This window comes from Carassius auratus, chromosome 9 (genome assembly GCF_003368295.1).
Source record: "Carassius auratus strain Wakin chromosome 9, ASM336829v1, whole genome shotgun sequence".
Lineage (NCBI taxonomy): Eukaryota > Metazoa > Chordata > Actinopteri > Cypriniformes > Cyprinidae > Carassius > Carassius auratus.
Window position 1 is genome coordinate 5,808,416 of NC_039251.1, and position 21,660 is coordinate 5,830,075.

The window sequence follows — 21,660 nt, forward strand, 5'->3', positions numbered from 1 at the left end:
CACATAACAGAATGCGGCTGAAATGCAAAAGTCGCAACAATGGAGGTGGGGGAAAGCAATGGCCTTTTCTTCTCTTATCGAAATTGCTTTCTGTAGAGTTGTTCCATTTGAAATGCATTTAATTGCAAATAAAAAAAAGGAGTGGAGAGAAAGCCGTGCGCCTCCTAAGCCTTTCTCATCTGTTTGGACGCAGAGAGAGAGAGAGAGAGAGAGAGAGTATTCAAACGTGGAGCGGCCCAGACAATAAGAAGAAGCGCGCGTGCTCTGAATAGCCCAGTCTCTGCGCTGGCCAATCCGCAGGCGTCCCTCAGCCGGAAACAGAAGCGGACCTCCCGCCGAAACAGAGGAAGAGCTCTGAAGAAGCAGGTGTTTTCCTAAGTTTGCAGAACTCTCCCTTTGCTTTATGTAGCATTGCTCAGAGACGATGCTTTCAGAGGCTTCCACCAGAATGAGGTGAAATACTCTTCTTTCCTTTTTGTGTTTTTACAGTAGGCCTTTATTTATGCACTTTTTCACTAAATGTGTGAAATGTCCCCGTTAATGAAAAAAAATCAACATTAATTCAGAATAACAATATTTCAAGGAAGAGTAAATAAATACATAAATTTAAAAATACATAAATACAGTTAAACTACAAGAAGACTATGATATATGATGATATTAAAACATTTTATTGTAATAATCTGGTTGCACTTTATTTGACAGTGTCCTTGTTACATGTGCGCACTATTGTAATAGTAATTAATTGTGCAAAATTGCATGCAACTAACCATAATCTAAACCCTGACCTTAACCCTAACCATACAGTATATAGGTACACATAGTTAATTGATACTACTCAGTAATTAAATGTATAATTAAAGTATATGTAACAAGGTCAAAATAAAATGTAACTGAACTAAAATGCCATTTAATTTCATTTTTTGAAGTATCAACTTTTTCAGATTTCTCTCCTGCACCAAAATTAGGCAGATGTCAGCAAACAGTGAAGAGTAATATATATTTTTTAATATTGTATTTATTGATGTATTGACTTTGATTATATATATATATATATATATATATATATATATATATATATATATATATATATATATATATATATATATATATATATATATGTATATATATATATATATATGTATATATATATATATATATATATATATATATATATATATATATATATTATCAAAGTCAATACATAAATATATTGCATATTGCAAATTGCATATTAATATATATATTAATTCCATTAATTCGGAATGACAATATTTCAAGAGAGAAATTAAATAAACATTCATAAAATAAAATACCATATCAAAATACATCTGGCGTTAGAAAGTGTAAAAAGTCCACATCAGTGAAATCCAAACAGAGCACCACAGGTCATCTCTGACTTTATTCTGTGTCCTTCTCTCAGGAGAAACATCTGAGGAGCAGGTGGTCCTCAAACAGAAACAACTGATTTGGGATTTTACTGTCAGGATGCTCTTGGCCTTCTCCCGGAGGATTGTGGGTAGATAGCCGACGATCCCGAGAAGAACCAGCGACGTGAGACCCTTCAAACTTTCTGTGCCACTCCCGAATTCTGTTTTCCCCCCAAAACAAAGATTTATACATATTTATACGAGCCAATCGACGGGAAGGTGGTCCGGAGGAGGGGAGGAGAAGCGGCGGAACTGCAGAGGTAAACTTTATGTAAATGCCATAAAGTAATAGACTTGTAGTGCAAATCACACCATTTTATCTTTAATTTTGCCGAGCCGCCCCTTCCCAGCATCCTCTCGGCATCTCTACAGCACGTCCCATCTCTCCCTCCCCCAAAGTCCTCTTTCCGTGGGCTTAAAGGTGCATCGGAGATATGCATTTAAGCATATTCAGAACACGGGGCGTGAAATTAAATGTGTGACAGAGTGGGAAAAATATACAGGCGCGGGAGATGCCTTAAAAATAGTCATTTATGCAGATGGAAAAGGAGGGGAGTTGAAAATCATTTGCGACAGGATGACCCTCTCCGCAAGCTGTCTACCTCTCACTGTTCTCGGGCCTAATCTCGCGCTGTATCTTCATTTTTCATTGAACTCGCCAGTTTGCTGCTAAGCAGCCTTGTAGATAAGGAGAAGTGCTAAAAGGAGACAACTGAAGGTGCTCAGTGGGTCCGTTTCTATTGCACTTTCACCCAAGGCAATGGGCAGAATTTAACGGATTCCCTCCAACATATGTTTTTGCCAGATAAGTAAACAGTGTGTGTCGGCAAGGAAGAAAAAAAAGCATTTGCAATTTAATGACATTACAGCTCCCAGCTTAGCCCTTCTGTGCTGCCAGGCACGGAGCGGAGAGAAGGAAAGAGCGGAAGAATGGAACCGGGTGTCATCAGCACACATGTGTGTGTGTGTGTGTGTGTGTGTGTGTGTGTGTTTCTCCTCTTTTTCCCGTCTCTCCACTCCTCATTCTTGTCGCTGCTTCGTTCTCTTCCGCAGAGTTTCCTCAAGTTTGCAGCAAAAGCTTTTTTTAGTCAAGCGCTCGAAAAGGTCGACGGGGTCATGAGAGAAAATTCCAAATTGGAGTTCTGGATCCGGATCTGGAATTCGGAACTGGACTGGATTGGCCACGCTCCACAGGATGCATAAGAAGATTTCCCCCAAAAAAGAAGGAAAATCATCACAACTATATGATTAAGAATTTTACTTAGGTGTTTATACATGTGAATTGCTTATGGTGTCAATTAGATCAATAAAAGTTCCTTAATTTAAATCACAAAATCTTTATTAGCCAAGGATCCAAACTTGACTTATAGAATTATTGTGTCAATATAATTATTGTATTATTGTACTATTTATTACTTTATAATACATTAAATATAATATTTTATAATATTCTTTATATATTTCAATACAATTTTTAAATCGTTTTATATATATATATATATATATATATATATATATATATATATATATATATATATATGTTTATAAATTATTATAGTTATTAAATATATCGTTTCTGCAGGGGGCTTTTTAACTAATATTTTTGGAATTGTTTATGTTTTGCAATAAAACACCTTAGTAATTCACACCAAAAGGAGAAAATGTTAGAAAAAAACGAATATTTTAAACCATTTTAATGTATTCTATTTAAATGTGTTTGAATTCCATTCCGCATTCCTTTTGTTTGCTCAATTCAAAAATTCCGTTCTCAAATTGGAATTTTAAGAAGAGGTTCTGATTTGATTCAGACCCAGTTGACGTTTGTTCCTGCCTCATTTACGCTTGATTTTTCTGGTTAGATAATTGAGGCTCAGTGAGACACTGGGCCTTAATTCCAGAAAAACACTGCCCTTTGGGAATTCTGGAGGGCCACATAATCTCAGCGTCTCCATTACAGACAGGCAACACAAGCATGGCCCGTCAGACCGTGGGTGAAGCCCCCTGCCCCCATCTCTCTTTCTCCCCCGGTGTCTTGACAGTGACTTATTATGGCAGGCTAATTGTGCAGGAAAGCAGATTATGGAAGTGTTAGGATGTAACTCCTTGACCGTGTGCTAATGTGATGTCAAGCTTTTTTCTTTTTTGGAGGGGGAAGCACTGCCAGCTACATGCCAGGGCACTCTTTGGCACCGCCTGTAATCTGTCTTTGGTATTAACTCAGCAAACCGGCTTGTTGGAGTGCGGATCCCTCACTAATTATTGCTACAAGAAAGACTTATATTGGCGGCGTTGATCTGTCATTAAGCATGCTATATGGAAAGGCATTGGCAGGCTCCCCCCCTCTTCCTTAAAGGATACACAGTCGCCCTCGGGGCGTGAGGATTGCTAAAGCATCTTACAGAGGAGGAAGGGGGCAGAAAATTTGGGTCAGGCGTGTTTGCCAAAAACAAGAATTTCAGGTCCTGCTTTAAAGGAGATACTTCGCTCTCCGCCTTTATTCTGCATGCAAACATCAGCTCTCACATGCATGATGCATTGAGATTTTGATTTGTGCATCTCTTTAGAATAGAAAAATGGCAACTGAGGTCTCTTTAATACCTCTTTTTTTCTCATAATTTTAGAAGCATCTGAGACAAAGTTGAGGCCTAAAAGATTGAATCATACAAATGCATTTTAATCTGTGATATTTACATCTGTGTATCAGTTTAGAACTCCATGGAATTAAAGAGAGAGCAAATGGAAAGTTTGCAATATATAGATACACAATATATAATAACTATGCAATATACATTTACATTGATGCATATATATACATATATATAGTGCATGTTTCATCTAAGATCTCACTAATGTATCAAGTATTTCTCACCAAAGAATCTGAGCTGATTTATTTAGCTTTATATTAACAACTACTGACTTTTTCTCTCTTTAAGTAATTATAGAAGCAGATCACTAATAATGTAATACATTAGTTCAATCTAATTTTTCTACTTAATAAATTAAATTTAATATAATAATTCTTATAAATGATTAAATATAAATGTTATTTATATATAATATTTATTTAAGAAATCAATGTTATGAATTTATCATTTAATTGAATCTGTTAGTCAAGTGCATACAGAGAATTTTACTTTATACTTAATGTAATTCTTTTACAATTGTAATATATATAATGCTATATACTTTTATAAAGTAAGTTTTAATATTTTAATTATATAATCCTTCATTAATAAATATAATAATTCTATACATGTATATATGTTTCTAGATGGGGAATTGCTTCCATTGTTTATGTGCAATGAAATAATACTTCATACTCATACTGGATGACAACTATTGACTCATTGTTATGCATTTGAGACAAAGTTGAAACTTCACACTCACAGTGTTGAATCTCCAAAGGTATGAAAAAGCGATCAGTTCACCTGTCATTGCACACATCGGATCGTTTCATTAAATGTAGATATCTCAGCACAGCTACTCTTCAGAACTGAATACAAAGTTGCATACTTTTACCATGTATAAATAGCCTGATTTTGACAAAGTGTTTGTATCTAGGCACTTTAGCATATCTGAGGTGGAGTTAATAAAGCTCTGTCGCAGGCAGCCGCTCCTCGTGTGTTTGCTTTAGCTCTACCTGAGCCCACCGGCCTGTCACCTCTGATTGTAAATCAAATTACCGAGATGCACAAATTCAATACCTAAACATGAGCGTTTGAACATTTATTTATCTTGCATCAAACTGCATTTGTTAAACTAATATCAGCAGAAGTGTTGAGAAGTGCAGAGTGACACCAGGACGCAATGAGTCTGACATTAATGGCCTAATGACTCGCATTTACACGCTGTCCTACATACATAAATGCACGTCTCGTTATTTCACGGTGCTGCAGATGATATTTTGGTGTGCATTTCACCCTAATGATCCGGTTTTAGTCAGAAAGCGTGTCTTTTTGAATGCATCGCTGCCGTATCGACAGTGAGCGAGAGCTAGAAAGGTCTGAGGGTTATTCCAGGTTTCAAACACGCTCGTGGGTTAGAAAAGAGTTCATGAAGAGGAATACAAACAACGGCATTCTGGTGTGTGACTGGAAAACTTTCTGGAAAAGTTTGCACTGTTGACACATGGATGAGTGATGTGACAAGAAGAGAAAGTGACGAGGGGGTTGCACAGAAGTTGTGCAATTCATGAGGATTTCATAAAACCCACACAATCTTTTTATTGTGTGTGCATTGTAAAAACACAGCAAAGCATTTTGATTTGGGGTCTTTTAATTTGTATTCTAGAAGATTCAAATTAGTGATCATCAAATCTTCATAAATAACATGCAGATTTTTCTACAATGCATTGAATTGTGCATTTGTAATCATTGTTTTCTGGCATGAAATGATATGTGTATCTTTTGTAATGATTCCCACTATGGAAACAGCGTTCAAAATAGATTAAGTGTGTTATTAGAGTAACTATTTGTTCCAGTTATGCTAAAACATGGGTTTGATAATGTGCTTTTGCTTGCTGTAGCAAAGAAATTACATTGATTTGAGTGTTTAAATATTGTTATGGTGGTTGTTTTGTCAAATAACATATTGAGCGCTCAATATGAAGAAATTGTGAGTTGAATTTATCTATCATAGAATACAATTAATATGATTCAGGGGTGAAATAGTATGATTTGATTGCAAGCATTGTGCTATAGTCATATTACTGAGACAGCTAAAGAAAAACTTGACAAAAGCTATTGGAAGTGTTTTTGCCTCTTTAAATGTTTTTAATGTTGTTTATCTAAACTAAGTGTGTGCTTTTAATTATATGTATTTAGCATTGTGACCTAAATCCATGAGACTGCAATGGAATGGAATAGAATCCAACAGAGTGCAATGCAATACAGTATTGTTCAAAATAATAGCAGTACAATGTGACTAACCAGAATAATCAAGGTTTTTCGTATATTTTTTTATTGCTACGTGGCAAACAAGTTACCAGTAGGTTCAGTAGATTCTCAGAAAACAAATGAGACCCAGCATTCATGATATGCACGCTCTTAAGGCTGTGCAATTGGGCAATTAGTTGAATTAGTTGAAAGGGGTGTGTTCAAAAAAATAGCAGTGTGGCATTCAATCACTGAGGTCATCAATTTTGTGAAGAAACAGGTGTGAATCAGGTGGCCCCTATTTAAGGATGAAGCCAACACTTGTTGAACATGCATTTGAAAGCTGAGGAAAATGGGTCGTTCAAGACATTGTTCAGAAGAACAGCGTACTTTGATTAAAAAGTTGATTAGAGAGGGGAAAACCTATAAAGAGGTGCAAAAAATGATAGGCTGTTCAGCTAAAATGATCTCCAATGCCTTAAAATGGAGAGCAAAACCAGAGAGACGTGGAAGAAAACGGAAGACAACCATCAAAATGGATAGAAGAATAACCAGAATGGCAAAGGCTCAGCCAATGATCACCTCCAGGATGATCAAAGACAGTCTGGAGTTACCTGTAAGTACTGTGACAGTTAGAAGACGTTTGTGTGAAGCTAATCTATTTTCAAGAATCCCCCGCAAAGTCCCTCTGTTAAAAAAAAGGCATGTGCAGAAGAGGTTACAATTTGCCAAAGAACACATCAACTGGCCTAAAGAGAAATGGAGGAACATTTTGTGGACTGATGAGAGTAAAATTGTTCTTTTTGGGTCCAAGGGCCACAGGCAGTTTGTGAGACGACCCCCAAACTCTGAATTCAAGCCACAGTACACAGTGAAGACAGTGAAGCATGGAGGTGCAAGCATCATGATATGGGCATGTTTCTCCTACTATGGTGTTGGGCCTATTTATCGCATACCAGGGATCATGGATAAGTTTGCATATGTTAAAATACTTGAAGAGGTCATGTTGCCCTATGCTGAAGAGGACATGCCCTTGAAATGGTTGTTTCAACAAGACAATGACCCAAAACACACTAGTAAACGGGCAAAGTCTTGGTTCCAAACCAACAAAATTAATGTTATGGAGTGGCCAGCCCAATCTCCAGACCTTAATCCAATTGAGAACTTGTGGGGTGATATCAAAAATGCTGTTTCTGAAGCAAAACCAAGAAATGTGAATGAATTGTGGAATGTTGTTAAAGAATCATGGAGTGGAATAACAGCTGAGAGGTGCCACAAGTTGGTTGACTCCATGCCACACAGATGTCAAGCAGTTTTAAAAAACTGTGGTCATACAACTAAATATTAGTTTAGTGATTCACAGGATTGCTAAATACCAGAAAAAAAAAATGTTTGTACAAAATAGTTTTGAGTTTGTACAGTCAAAGGTAGACACTGCTATTTTTTTGAACACACCCCTTTCAACTAATTGCCCAATTGCACAGCCTTAAGAGCGTGCATATCATGAATGCTGGGTCTCATTTGTTTTCTGAGAATCTACTGAACCTACTGGTAACTTGTTTGCCACGTAGCAATAAAAAATATACTAAAAACCTTGATTATTCTGGTTAGTCACATTGTACTGCTATTATTTTGAACAATACTGTACAATAGCATAAAATTCAATGCAATAGAAAAAAAAACAGAACAGAATGCAATTGAACAGTATATAACATAACGCAATGGAATGGAAAAGAACAGAATGGAATGTACTGCAATAGAGTAGAATGCAATGCATAGAATAGTATATAATGGAACACAATGTGATAGAATAAAACTGAATTGAATGCAACAGAATAAAATAGAATGCAATGTAATAGAATAGTATAGAAAGTAATGCAATGCAAAATAATGTAATGGAATGCAATGCAGTAGAATAGAACAGAGTGGAATGCAATGCAATAGAATAGTATAACGGAATGCAGAGGAATGGAATAAAATGGAATAGAACAGAGTTGAATGCACTGCAATAGGATAGGATAGAATGGAATGCTTTGCAGTGCGATGGAATAGAATAGAACAGAATGCACTGCAGTAGAATAGAATAAATTGGAATGCAATGCAAAGGAATGGAATAAAATCCAACAGAGTGAAATGCAATATGGTAGAATTGAATAAAATGGAATGCAATGGAAAAGAACAGAACAGAACAGAATGCAATTTAACAGTATATAACATAACGCAATGGAAAGGAATAGCACAGAATGGAATGTACTGCAATTGAATAGAATGCACTGCAATATAATAGTATATATTATATTATGAAACACAATGCAATAGAATAGAACAGAATAAGAATAGAATACAGTATATTAGAATAGAATATGAATGAATTCAATGCAAAAGAATGGAATGGAATGCAATGCAGTAGAATAGAACAGAGTAGAATGCAAAGCAATGGAATAGTATAGTATAGTATATAATGGAATGTAGTGGAATGGAATGGAATGGAATAGAATGCACTGCGATAGAACAGAATGCAATGCAGCAGAATACTATATAATGGAATGCAATGCAGTAGTATAGAACAGCACTGCAATACGATAGTATAGAATGGAACGCAGTGCAGTGAAATGGAATAAAATAGAATAGAATGCAATTTAATCGAATTTAAGGAAATGTGATGCAAAGGAATGGATTGTAAAATAATCAAATATAAATGAATGCAATAGAATAGAACAGAATCATGCAAAATAGAACCTTTTAGTTGAGACTATTTTGACTGTGTTCAGCCTCGAGTGCCATATTGCTTAAATATACATTACAATATACTATAATCTGGTTGTGGTTTGCCGTGTGAGCTTTAAGAACCACTGTGAGGGCAAATCCACATGCATATAGCAATATGTAAAGCGATAATCAATGTGGAATTCAGAGCAGGCCATGCTTAAATAATCCTGTTGAAATATGAATAAATAAAGCTGTACAAATTGAAGCCAGGGAGGATTTTTTGACACCAACAATAATAATAATCATTATTATTATTATGAACGCTTGCAGAAATCCTGTGGGAGGCAAAGAACGTTCCTCAAGAGGAGTTTTTGAGCAAATGAGAGAGATTCACTGGTTCTCATTAAGGATGTAATCTGCAGCCCCCCACCAGATCAGCTCAGTAATAAGCAGAGAAAATAATCTGCTTTATTGATAGGCATATGTAGGTTCGAGTGTACCGACTGCCAGGTACTTATCTTTTTTTGTGCATGTGGTGTCTCATAGGAGGATATAATACTTTGTGACTAACTCCTGAGGCTAAAAGTTCTTCAGATTCATTATTTTCTATTTCTCACTGATACATTTTAGCCTCCAAACCAGGGAATTTAATATGATGGCAGACAATCTGTGCCAGCAGTTAACTAGAGAACGAACAAAAACATCCTGTCAGCTGACAGAATATTTCTCCAAGACTATGCATATTTAAAAGTGTGTTTTTATTTCCCATGCATTTTAGAAATCCTCAAATCTCTGGTGCGGAGGACACTTTTAATATGCAAACGTGAAAAGAAGGTGATATTTCAGCACTTTATTGTGTGAATCACTCAAAACAGCATCAGTGTACAGGAAATAAATAAATTACATAGGAATAGAAGATTATTTCATCATTCGTAGAAATAAAAAAATTAAAAACACTGTCAGAAATAGTTTGATATGCTGTATTCAAAATAATGACAGATTTTTTTATATATTCCTATTTATGTACAGTGATTGCTTTGAATGCATCTTGTTTCTTATACTACAACATTATTTATGAACAGTGATGGGCAGGAACTGATTACATGTAATCTGGATTAAATAATCGTGTTCAGAAAATTAAGTACTTGTAACTAGAATATGTTACATTTTAAAATACTTGTAATCAGATTACAGATTACACATGATTGCATATTATTCACATGGTCACATGCATGTAATTGCATAAAAAGTGTTTTATTTTGATTGAAAGATTTATTTTAATTTAACATTTTTAGGATTTAATTTAGATTAGCTTTTCATTAAATTCACAAACCCCCTGCAGTTCCTTCCCGAATCTTTGACGTTGATGTTTAATGCATTTCATGTATTTTTATATTAATATGGTGCAAGATTATATTTAAATCAGTGTGATAAGTAAAAACAAATCTGTTTGTATCACCTGAAATTTAATGGATTACGGTACTAACTACAATTTCCGTCATGTGATTTGGACATCAGTTTGTAAATAATTTGTCTGTTTTACAAATGTCAATCTCTACACAGAATGGTCCTTCAGCGACTGTCCCGCTCGGGTTGTTTGGAGTCGAACTGTCACCCATCTCACGCTGCGAGTGAGTGTGTCTTTCCAATTTTCATCATGTGATTTTCTGCCTTCCTGCAGGCCCTCGCTGCTGTACATGGCTTATTGTGCACAATACCTTGACACAAACTTCCTCTTTTAAGTACAGAGTTCAGACTTCAGAAGACGTGCAGTGTTTATCTCATTTCTTCTAGTGACCTTGGGCACAGCGACACGGGCGAGTTCTGAAGCTTCGATTTGACACGTCAAGATGTTGCGGTAATGCGAGATAATTTTGGGGTTTTTGCCCTCCTCGGAGCAAACTGAAGTAAGGAAATGTGGCAGAGTCCTTCTCCAGAGATTACAGGTAATACAGTCCATTGCCCCCATAAACATGCTTGACACAAGGCCCTCATGATGGAGCGATTGCTCCAGGAGAGACTTTTTCACACTTTAATTTGCCTTAAATGAACTGGAGAAGTCAGCGAGGGCTTTGAGATGCTGTGCCGAGAGAGAGGCCATGGTAAACTACCTCTGCGCTCGCCTCTCTCCCCAAAAATGACATGGAGTTACATCACGAGTTCGGTGCGAATCTGCATGTGACTTGTGCAACCTCGTTTAGAGCCAAAATACTCATCTGCATCTTGGATTGGTTGAGAGTGGATCTAAATTATCAATAAAAAAAACTTTCCATCTATCTGAGCTACAAAAAGAAGTCATTATTCCATGCATAGTTTAACATTTCAAAAAGGATATTCTATATATTTTAATATTTGTACAATATTTTAAAACCAGCATGCAGAATTAGACTCAAATTGTATATCTTTTCTTATTGAGCTTTATTTTTTAATATCTTTTAATAGTTATTCTATTTTAAAAAGCACTATTTTTTGATGATTTGTACAATGTTCTTATTTTACCACCAGCATGAAAGATTAGACTCAAATCTAATATTTTTAAATCTCTTTTATCTTTATATTGCAGTGTATTATGTCTAATTTGTCAAATCCCCATCATTGCAGTTTAATTAAATGCTAAAGTTTGTTATTTGAGTTTTATTTTTAAACATAGTGGCAACAATAAATATCTTACCTAATTATTTTTATTTTTACCGCCAGCATTATATTATTTGACGTCTTATATTTATATTGCAGTGTATTGCTTCTAATACATCAAGTTCACATTGTCAATGGTTCATCTAACTAAATTTTGTTATTTGAGTTTTATTCATGGATGCATTTATATTCATAAATGACAAAAACATAAGATCAACTTTATCAGATCCTAGTTTTAAGATTTTTGAATATTACAGTCATTGTTTTAAATGCATCTTGTTCCTTATAATGCATATTATCATTATTATGCATATTTTATTATTTCAATCCAAAATTATAAGAATGTCAAATAATCATCATATGTAATATTTTTTTTCTCTTTTTAGTGTAATATAGTTTTCAAATTGCAGTAAGGGAGGAATTAATTCTTGCACAATATCTTTGTGCCAGTGTTTGACAGCAGAAATTGATCAATTACTTTCAACAAGTGGCCAAAAGAAGAAGAAAAAAACAGTTGCTAACAATATTTGCATGATTTATTTATGGTGTTATCTGGCCATACATCATCCTGAAGGACTGTCCTGTAAAAATCTAGTAGAAGTGCAAATGCGTTTTATTTACTGTACCATTATGACCTTAAGAGGAATTCTAAACTCAAAATATTTAATCAATCAGCATGGCTATAGAAATAATATCTCACAGATATGTTTTTCAGTGTCATTGCTCATATATTTCCAGTAGAGAGGAAGCACTTTTACACACTTTAGGGAGGAAAAAAATCTGTGTGTCGAAGCAACACGGAGGATATTTGGGTCATAGGCGGAAACTTCTATTATCATGGCTGGAGTGTTTAGTGAGGCTGAAAAGGATCAAATCGCTAAAAATCAATGAGCGCTTTTTAAAGACAGTGAATCAGAGTGTGCTGACCAATCGTCCATAGGTTCAAATCCTCAAAGGATTCTAAGGATGGATAAATGTGGCTTTTTCTTTGTCTGTCATCTGATATCACTGTAGTGTGAAATACACCCATGCTGGAGAAAACCCCCGCCTGTAATAGTGGGTCGGCGTCTGAACTTCTGAACATTTAATCGATATTGTGTTTTAAGAAGTGTGGCATTTGGAGCCTTTTTACATAAACTGTGTGATCTAGTGTCAACTTTGACCATTTGTGTGCTGTTTTACCAACCCAACACAATTTAAGACACTACAGGCAAAAACATGCACTGGACTGAGATTTCATGTTGTTTGGCTTTGATAACAAGTATTTTATAACTAGTGGAAAGAAAACTCAAAATACACATTTAGGTGCATTTTTAGGGCCCGAGCACTGCAGTGCGAGCACCCTTATTGGAATTGCTCCGTTTATATATTTTTTGCATCTGTAGGTTTCATTAAGTATCTTTAAAGGCCGTGAGTTTTTTCTCCACTTCAATAGCAGGTTTTTATAGAGGGATTTGTGCATATATAATCCATCTAGTTTTATTAGAGAACTTTATCTATTTTATTATGATTTTTTTATTATAATGCATATTTCTTAAAGGCCATTTCTCACTTTAGCAGCACTCACATGCACCAAAATGTAAAGTTTTATTCCTAAAAATATTGTAAAGGGTATTTTTCTTTTGACAGGATTTTACATATGACATTATCCATTGCTCAGATTTATCTTTAGGAGATGTATGCATTTTATAATTAGATAATGCCTCACTTTCATATTTACACATAACATTTCAGAAAGCATGTTATACAAAACAATATTTGCAATTCTTAATGTCATCAGTCAACTGGGAAACTGTCTTTTAGTTAAATATTCCACCTTAATGAAAGAAAACCCAACTTGGCACACTATGATAGTTGACACCTGATGATATTCGAGGATGATAAGGACAAAAATCTGGGCAAAATACCTCAACGTATCAACGCTTACCTCTTGTCAGCGAACTTTGTGCCAAAAAAAGAGGCACCTTTTAGTTCGGTAAATGAACAAATTTCCTCATTCTTCCAGATTTTCTCATGCGCTTGTTTGAATAGTCGCATCTCTACCTTTCCCACTGGGTCTCCTTTCCAGAAAAGAAAAAGCATATCTATTCAAAAGCCATTTAGTTCATTCCTTTCTTGGCCTGTAAACGCATTCATCAATTGTTCTGCTTTGTAGATGCCTTTCTAATGCTAATCTGCCGTGTTAAATATCTTTTTGTTCCCCTTTCACCGTTTTGTCATTCAGTTTATCCAGTTTTGGTCACCCATTTTATTTATTTATGCGCCTGGCTCCATTCATGTGCTCATGTATTTTTTATTATGTTGTTTCACTGTCATCCAGTGTCAACTCACTCTATTCAATGTAGGCTACTTGAAGGACTCGGAGGGACAAAGCGTGTACACATTGCAGCGCTATTCACCCCGGCCAGCTGGATTGCCTGAAAAAAAGGGGGGAAGAAAAAAAAAGCCTTGTGAAAAGAAATCCTCAACAATGAACACAGAAGAAGTGCACAATGCTAACAGTTTTCCAAATACCACTGATTGCTTTAACCACAATGAGGGAAAGCAGGCGCTTTTTGCTGAGCTCCACTTCAACAAACAACAGGCTCACAAAGGCCTCCCAACTCAGGTTTTGTTCCGAGACAAAACCTCCTCGACTGTCTAAATGCTCCTACTGAAGGGACGCAAAGTTCTTTCAGTTAGTGCCCCCTTTTTAAAAAAAGTGGAGGGAGAAAAGAGAGCTGAGAAAATAAAAAAAAAGAGAAAAATGGTCACTGGGCTGGTAATGTGCACTCTTTTTGTGGAGCGACGACCTTTTCAGGCATTTCAGTAACACAGAGACCAATTCAGAAACTAAACAAAAAAATATATATGTTTTTCAGGACATTTAAAATATGCATATGTGGTGACAGCTAAATGATTTTTGAGATATTCGCTGAATCAACCCGGTTGCATTGGCAAAAGCCATTTTAAAGGTCATGGAGGGTAGAAATAAATCAGCACATTTTTATTGCTCACCTTTTTGCGGTGTAAAGTACTAATAGAAGTAGTATTATTTTAATATATCTACTTAGGTTGCATTGGAATGCAATCTTTCAGACAAGTTTTTCATAAGTTTTTCAAAAGCTTAAGTTGCAAACCAAAAAAAAAAAAGAAAAAACAATAACATGTTTAAAATATAAAATGTCTAGGTTGCATTGAAATGCAAATCTCTACAGTAGTGTTGCAAACGTTTAAAAGGTTGTCAGAAAGCTGTTTTGAAATAAAAAGGATAATTCTTGAAACCGTGTCTATCCTTAAAATAATGTGCACAACACTTAAAACAAATATTTACTTTGCAATAACTATATTGCACTGAAATGCAAATTTCAAATGCTTAATAGGTTTGGAAAAAGAGAGTGAGTTGACTTTTTTTTTTTAAATAACGTGCAAAAGGTCACCAAGAAGCTGCTCTGAAATTAAAAAAGGATCACTCTTGAAAAGGTGTGTGTCCTGTGAATAATGTGCATCTATACCCCGGTGATTTGTTGATTCGTCTGGTTCATAACAAGTGCAACAAGGTCACTTTTCCAAAGCGAAGCAGGAAGTTCCGTGGAGAGCAGCGATCGCGGTGTGACAATAGAGAATACAGCCAGAGAAAAGATCCAATTAACCGTGGCGGAGGTAATTATCCCTGGACAGTCCAAATTAGTTTAGCATAATTGGTCTGAGCCATACGAATTAACTTCTTAGTGTAATCTAAGAGGGCAGTTTACATTAAGATCGACCCGACACGGAGCATATTGGAAATAAAGGAGTAAATTCTACGAAAGTTATGAATAATGCAACCCCGTTTGAATAATGTGCATGTGTAATATGCATAAATAATGACAACTGGTGAGTACATAAAACATTAAATGGACAAGAGTGTTCCCATTTTTAATACAATAGCTCTATTTGACTAAGAAAAGTATTTCTAAACGGTTTCGTTTTTCTGCTTAAAAGTAAACTCCTCTTCTTTATCTTCCTTCCTATTCATGATCCGAGTTGTGATAAATCAGGATTCTGGCTCTTGATTACAAAGACCTGCTTGAGATTTCTGAGTAATTCTATTCAAAGCCCGAACAAAAGCGTCCTTTAGAGGATACTTTACACTTCACCTGGTCCGAAAAAGTAAAGGCATTCAAGATACAAATCTTGTAAGAACTACAGAGCAATTTCCTTTTTTCCGCATACGCTTTATTATATCCCCCTTGTTCAGTAAATGAACGATAGGCATTTAAGTACATATAAGTGGAATTATGCAAAACATATAACATACAATTTCACTTCGAGTTAGTAAAAAAAAAAACTGACTTTCTTACGATCGTGTGATCTAGAATATGTTGACGGACCAGCACCCTCGAAATTTCAGAAACTTGGCCATGTTGTTTCTTTTGAATAAATGACACTTATAAGTGCTCAATATCAATTTCCCTTTGTGCAAAAAAAAAATATTAAAGGACACGGCGTGTCCCGCGATCAACAAATAGGGTAGTTTCACTGACTGAACAATAAATATTACATACATCCATGGAATAGTATTCGAAACTCAAAATATAGCCTACACCTGATTTCTAGTCAAACCATTTAGAGCACTATCCAGATATGATTTAATAAAACTGTACACATTTACAGCAACATGACTGATTTGAAAAAGAAGAAGAAGAAAAAAACTGCGCGGGAATTCATCAAGGTTGATTTTCATAATAAAACAATGTTTGTTTGTTTTTTTCAATATATCTAAAATGCAACCACTTGAACAGTATCACCCAATTTTCTCTGCAATAGCGGCACACGGTAAACTAGTCACAGAGTCAACAGGTGAGTCTGAACTCTTCACATTGATGAGGGCATTCTGGATGGTCTGTCATTAATATCCACGCCGAACAGAACACCAGAGGCGTTAATCATGATACAAACACATGTGATAGCTGATATGAAGATCGTGGCATCACATGTTCATGCTCCACGTGTATTGCGTTGATTTCACATTTACAAACTGTTTCAGAGTCTCATAACGCCGCCGCGTACGCGGGGTACGGTTCAAGCTGTGGTTTGCCCATTCCAGGTAATAAAATGTAGGCGAGAGGTGGCTGGAGCCCTGCAGACGGCCAAGCCGCGCAGTTACACGGGATCATGTAGCCCGGGTTTCCCGGTGATGGATGTGAATGCGTGTGGGTGTGTGCGCCGGCTCCGGAGAAAGCCGTCGCCGCTGTCGGGTAACCCAACGGTGAGGCGTAGGAGAAAGACGGTGGAGAAAGTTCTGTCATTTTTGAGCTGAAGTCAAGAAACGAATAGGGGTTTGTAGACATGGAAGGGTTGAAGAACACTCTCGCTGCTGCTGCCGCCGCCGCCGCTGCCGCCTTGTCCGGGTTGCTCATTAACGATTCGGTAAGCGCTCCACTCGGTAAGCCGCCCACTTTCAGCGCCTCGTGCTCGCCCAAATTATACGCCATGGGGAACGCGAATTTGTCTTTCTTCATTAAAGTCTTGGGCTTGCGCCTGGGTCTGTATTTGTAGTCAGGGTGTTCCTTCATGTGCATCGCGCGCAGTCGCTTCGCCTCGTCGATGAACGGCCTCTTCTCGGACTCCGTCAGAAGTTTCCACTCCGCTCCTAGTCGCTTGCTGATCTCGGAATTGTGCATTTTCGGGTTTTCTTGGGCCATCTTCCGCCGCTGCGCTCGGGACCACACCATGAACGCGTTCATGGGACGCTTTACGTGATCCATAGACTTGGACATGATGGCGAGCGCTCGCTTCACCTGCTCAGGTAGCTACAGATCCACCGACGGAGCTGTCACTTCGGCGAAGATTCGCGTGGTTTGAGAGTAGGCTACGCGATGTAAAAGTCTCCGGGCTTGCTTTAAATTCACTGCTTCATTCCGACGCGTAAAAGAAAAAAAAAAGAAAAAACAGTCCAAGCGTAATTCTTCTTAAACTTTCACGAAAGCAATGTTCTCAGATGCATCTTTAGTATATCCTCAAAAAGTTGTTGATGAAGTCGAAGAGGGTGAACAAGAAGCGTCTTCCTCCTTAGCTCTGCTCAACTGTTGTTTTCCTCTTCACCATGGTGAAGCAACCGCAGCTGATAGCTTCAGTCGAGTGATTGTCAACCGAGAGTTGCAACATGTGAAGTAAGGAGCGCGCTGGCAGGTGCTGAAAGGGCCCTCGGCGCATGCGCACTACAGCTGACAGACCCGGGGCGCTCCAAAATCCCACCCAGCGCGAGGAAAGAGAGTGAAATGATAAACTCGCTTTGCTCAGAGTGAAAAGCAGTCCGACATCGTGTGTGTGTGTGTGTTCCAACTTAAGCATATGAGTGTAGTACTTTAATAATAGCCTACTCCACGTAAGCGTGCGCTAATTATATAACGATTTTCGCATTTGAAATACATTTATCTGGGATTTTAGTAGTGCAATCTGTCAATCTCACAAACCAAATTGTAAATTCTATAAATTTTTTTAACAAAGATTTGTTTATAAACAACATACTATCAGAATTATTTGTATTTTGTCAACGTTCCATTTAATAACGATCCTGACGAAAAGTGTTCGACTGTTGCTATGGTTACCTCCTCAGGTGAACGCGATTTTCGTCTATTTAACACCAAATTAAACTTCGTTTTTTTTTACTCATTTGCATTTTAACAGTCTGATGTGTTTAGTTCCTGAAACGTTAGAGAACTTATATTGACCGTCAATATTGAGTCACCTTTAGCAAATATAACCTAATAAATCACTTTTTATTTATATTTTGTGTTCATATGCCTGGGGTGCGTTCCGTTTGCACATAAAAGTCACATTAATGCAATACATCACGAAATTAAATCAGAAAAAAAAAATCAGCTGTCTTGACCAAACGGAACGCACGTCTTCTTTAATTTATCTGAATACGTCTCTAACACACACACACACACACACACACACGGGTAATAATAAGCTAGATAAAGCGTGAGGTGTTTATCGCACTCAGAGAACTTTTTCTTCCTCAGAGTTTCTCTGTCGCTTCTTTCTCTCCGACTTCAAAGGATTTTCAGAAGGCAGCGCATCGTGACCCGAGAATGAGGTTGAGGAATATTTCACTGTGCAATTACAGATATATGAGAGAGCCCTTGTGCAAATTGTATGTTTAAGTGGATTCTGTGCGCACGTTCTCTGTTGTTCCCTATTATTAAAATGATACCTAATATGACAGCTTTTAACCAGTGGGAAAATCATTTAATTGCAGAAAATGGCATTGCATTTTCCCTAGCTCTTAATACCAACATACGTTTGTATTTGAAACAGAAAATTGCCGTGCACGCATACCAGTTTTATTCTAATTATTTTTGTGTTTATTATTATTAGCCTATTCTTATTATTATCCAAATCGAAAGTCAAAGCTTCTAATTATTTTAAAGAGAAAGGCACATAATCCGGTTTTATCAGAGATGATGCCAACATGATTAATAATCATACATTTAAAAGATGCAGAGCCTTGGTAGGGAGCAAATAAGATGCAGATAAGAAAAAAAAAATCATTCACATTTATTGTGAAGAAAGTCATCTGTGAATTAAAAGACAAGCAGCGCTAAATGCTGAGCAGCTACATGGGTGTTTGAAATCTATTGTTCGCCATAAGCCTGGTTTCCTCTTCATTATTCGCCCAAACGTGGCTTCTGAAATTTAATTACGCCTTTCGAATGAGATTAATGTTGTACTGTTATGGCGATGTGCCCTCGGCCTTTATATGCATGTCTTTTGTTCAGGCTGAAGTCCGGCGGGATACAGTGAAGATAAGATGATGATGATGATGATGATGATGATGAGTGTCAGAGCAGATGATTGACAGACAGCAGCTCTGACGTGTCCATCTCTGTCCTGTTCTCTTCTGTGGGGAATTTATGTTTCAGATGCTTCAGGCGACAGCAAAAATATCACGTGAGCGGCCAAAACGTCCTTTTAAACCCTTCAAACAGTCGATGATTAAGAAAAATAAATAGATTGAAGTGAATCAATGCATAAACACCGCCGCCTCTGCTTTGATACCAACAAATAGTTTAAAGCAATAACCCCCACTCCCCAACACACACACACACACACACACACACACATTTTGATTAGCTAGTACCAAAAATGATTTTAATTTTATAATTATATAAATGCTTTTTAAATATCTCAGGTATTGTGGTCTGTTGGCTGATATATAGCAGAATAATTTATGCATTATAAATTATTCTAAATGTATGTAGATATTATATATCTTGTGTGTGTGTGTGTGTGTGTGTGTGTGTGTGTGTATGCCGACACAAATTGAAATTTCAATGTTCAGCTTATAAATAGTTTTTACGCATTCCTTGACTGTGATGTATGACAATTAAAAGTACATAAAAGAGGAGTCTGTAGAGTCGGTTTGAGAAACTTGAGGAACAGCCAAAGCTCTTTCATTTGAGTCTTGACCTTGAGTTTTACATGAACTCCATGTGAACTTGAATCAGACTTTAGCGTGTCTCAAACAGCAGAGGAAGCGATTTACGGGAAGAGATGGGCATTTCTTTGTAGAAGCTGTACACTTTGCCTATCGTGTCATCTCTCAGTGACACAGGACTGCAATAGAGCCCTTCAAACTGAAGCTGGGGTGTGGAGGCGCTTTCTCACTGATGAAAGAGTGGTCATTACAGGGAGGCTGGAGAATATAAGTGACTCTTATCAGATGCTCTGTCATATAAACTCCCTTCCTCTAGTTTGAGATGTTTAACTGCATGGCCTAAATAAGCCAACAGATCCACTGCATGCTAGAAAACAAACAAGTTTTTATAATTATTATTGTATTTTTTGGACGACTTGCTTTTTTTAGGTGAATGGATCCATAAAAGTGCTAAAAAAAAAGTGATACTATGATTTTTTTTTTTTTTGTACTTGTAGTTTGAATTATGCATTGCATGTGTTGTGTTTTAAAGGAAACATCTGTAAACTGGCAGAAAATAACCAGTATTTATTTCTGTTTCCTACAGATTTCTAACTTTGATGAAGTTTAAAGAGAAGATTGTGCATAAAGTCAGCTTAAGATTCAATATTATGGCATAATATATCAGCAGCAGTCCTTAAAGTATAACCAACTGTGTTTCATTTCTACTTGACTTAGCTGACTTTTGACTAATGAGCAGATGCTAAATTATGAACTTAAGAACAATAGTGAAAGAAAATGAAAAATACAGAATTTAATTCGTCTGAATCATTACAGTCATGGGTTTTAAGAAATTATGCAGAATTTGGCACTATTTAAAGCCCACACATTTATAGACATAATCACGTGTTTAAAAGATAAACAAAATAGCTACTACAAATAGCTCCCAGGCATTTGGACTGAAACTAGATCTGTGAGTTTCTGTCAAAGTCGTGTTTGCGCTGTAATCTTTCATCAGGTTTGGATCCAAATATCCAGCACAGAATAAAATAAATAAATAATAAAATAAAAAAAAAATATATATATATAAATATATATATAATAAAAAAAAATACAATTATTTACCAATATAAAAAATATATACAAATAATATAAACATTTTCTATTAAAAATGTCATTATTCTGTGGAAACATTACATGATCGCTAGGTGTCCTCGTGAAAAATTCTCGCTCTCTCCTGTTCTGGTCCTCTCAGGCTAATCGCTCACTAAACCGACAGACGCTCTGAAATCTGAGAGTAAAAGGCAATGATGTACAGTGAGAAAACAGGAGGAGTGATAAGCCATGTCTCAGTCAAAGAGTGACAGTATCTGTCTTCCTTGAGGCTGGCTCCGAAATCTTACGCCGTTTACCATGCGACCTTCTGAGCCGTTTGTCAAATCAAATTTCGCCGGCGTCTCCCAAGAGCTGCATGTTTAACTGAAGAATAAACTGGAGGGGGCGGGGAGAAGTATTCATCGTTTCCACTCTCATACCCCTGCGGTTTACAAATCAGAGTCTTTTCCCCCCACAGGCATTGTGATGACTTTGTGATGATACACTGTTTTGAAGCATTTAGCCGGTGTGC

General features: G+C 36.6%; 1 protein-coding gene and 1 long non-coding RNA gene across 2 annotated transcripts; one reads left to right on the forward strand and one right to left on the reverse strand.

The window, feature by feature from the left end:
• Positions 1 to 298: 298 nt before the first annotated feature.
• LOC113109298 (uncharacterized) lies at positions 299 to 11,266 on the forward strand. The gene is made up of 4 exons (XR_003292927.1): positions 299 to 453; positions 1,424 to 1,690; positions 10,577 to 10,644; positions 10,808 to 11,266. It is a non-coding gene; the product is annotated as an uncharacterized LOC113109298 (long non-coding RNA).
• A 4,556-nt stretch (positions 11,267 to 15,822) lies between these two features.
• sox21b (SRY-box transcription factor 21b) lies at positions 15,823 to 17,818 on the reverse strand. Its single transcript, XM_026271114.1, has one exon. The coding sequence runs from the start codon at positions 17,386 to 17,388 to the stop codon at positions 16,660 to 16,662; it is 729 nt and encodes a 242-aa protein (XP_026126899.1). The 5' UTR covers positions 17,389 to 17,818; the 3' UTR covers positions 15,823 to 16,659.
• Between the last annotated feature and the right edge of the window lie 3,842 nt (positions 17,819 to 21,660).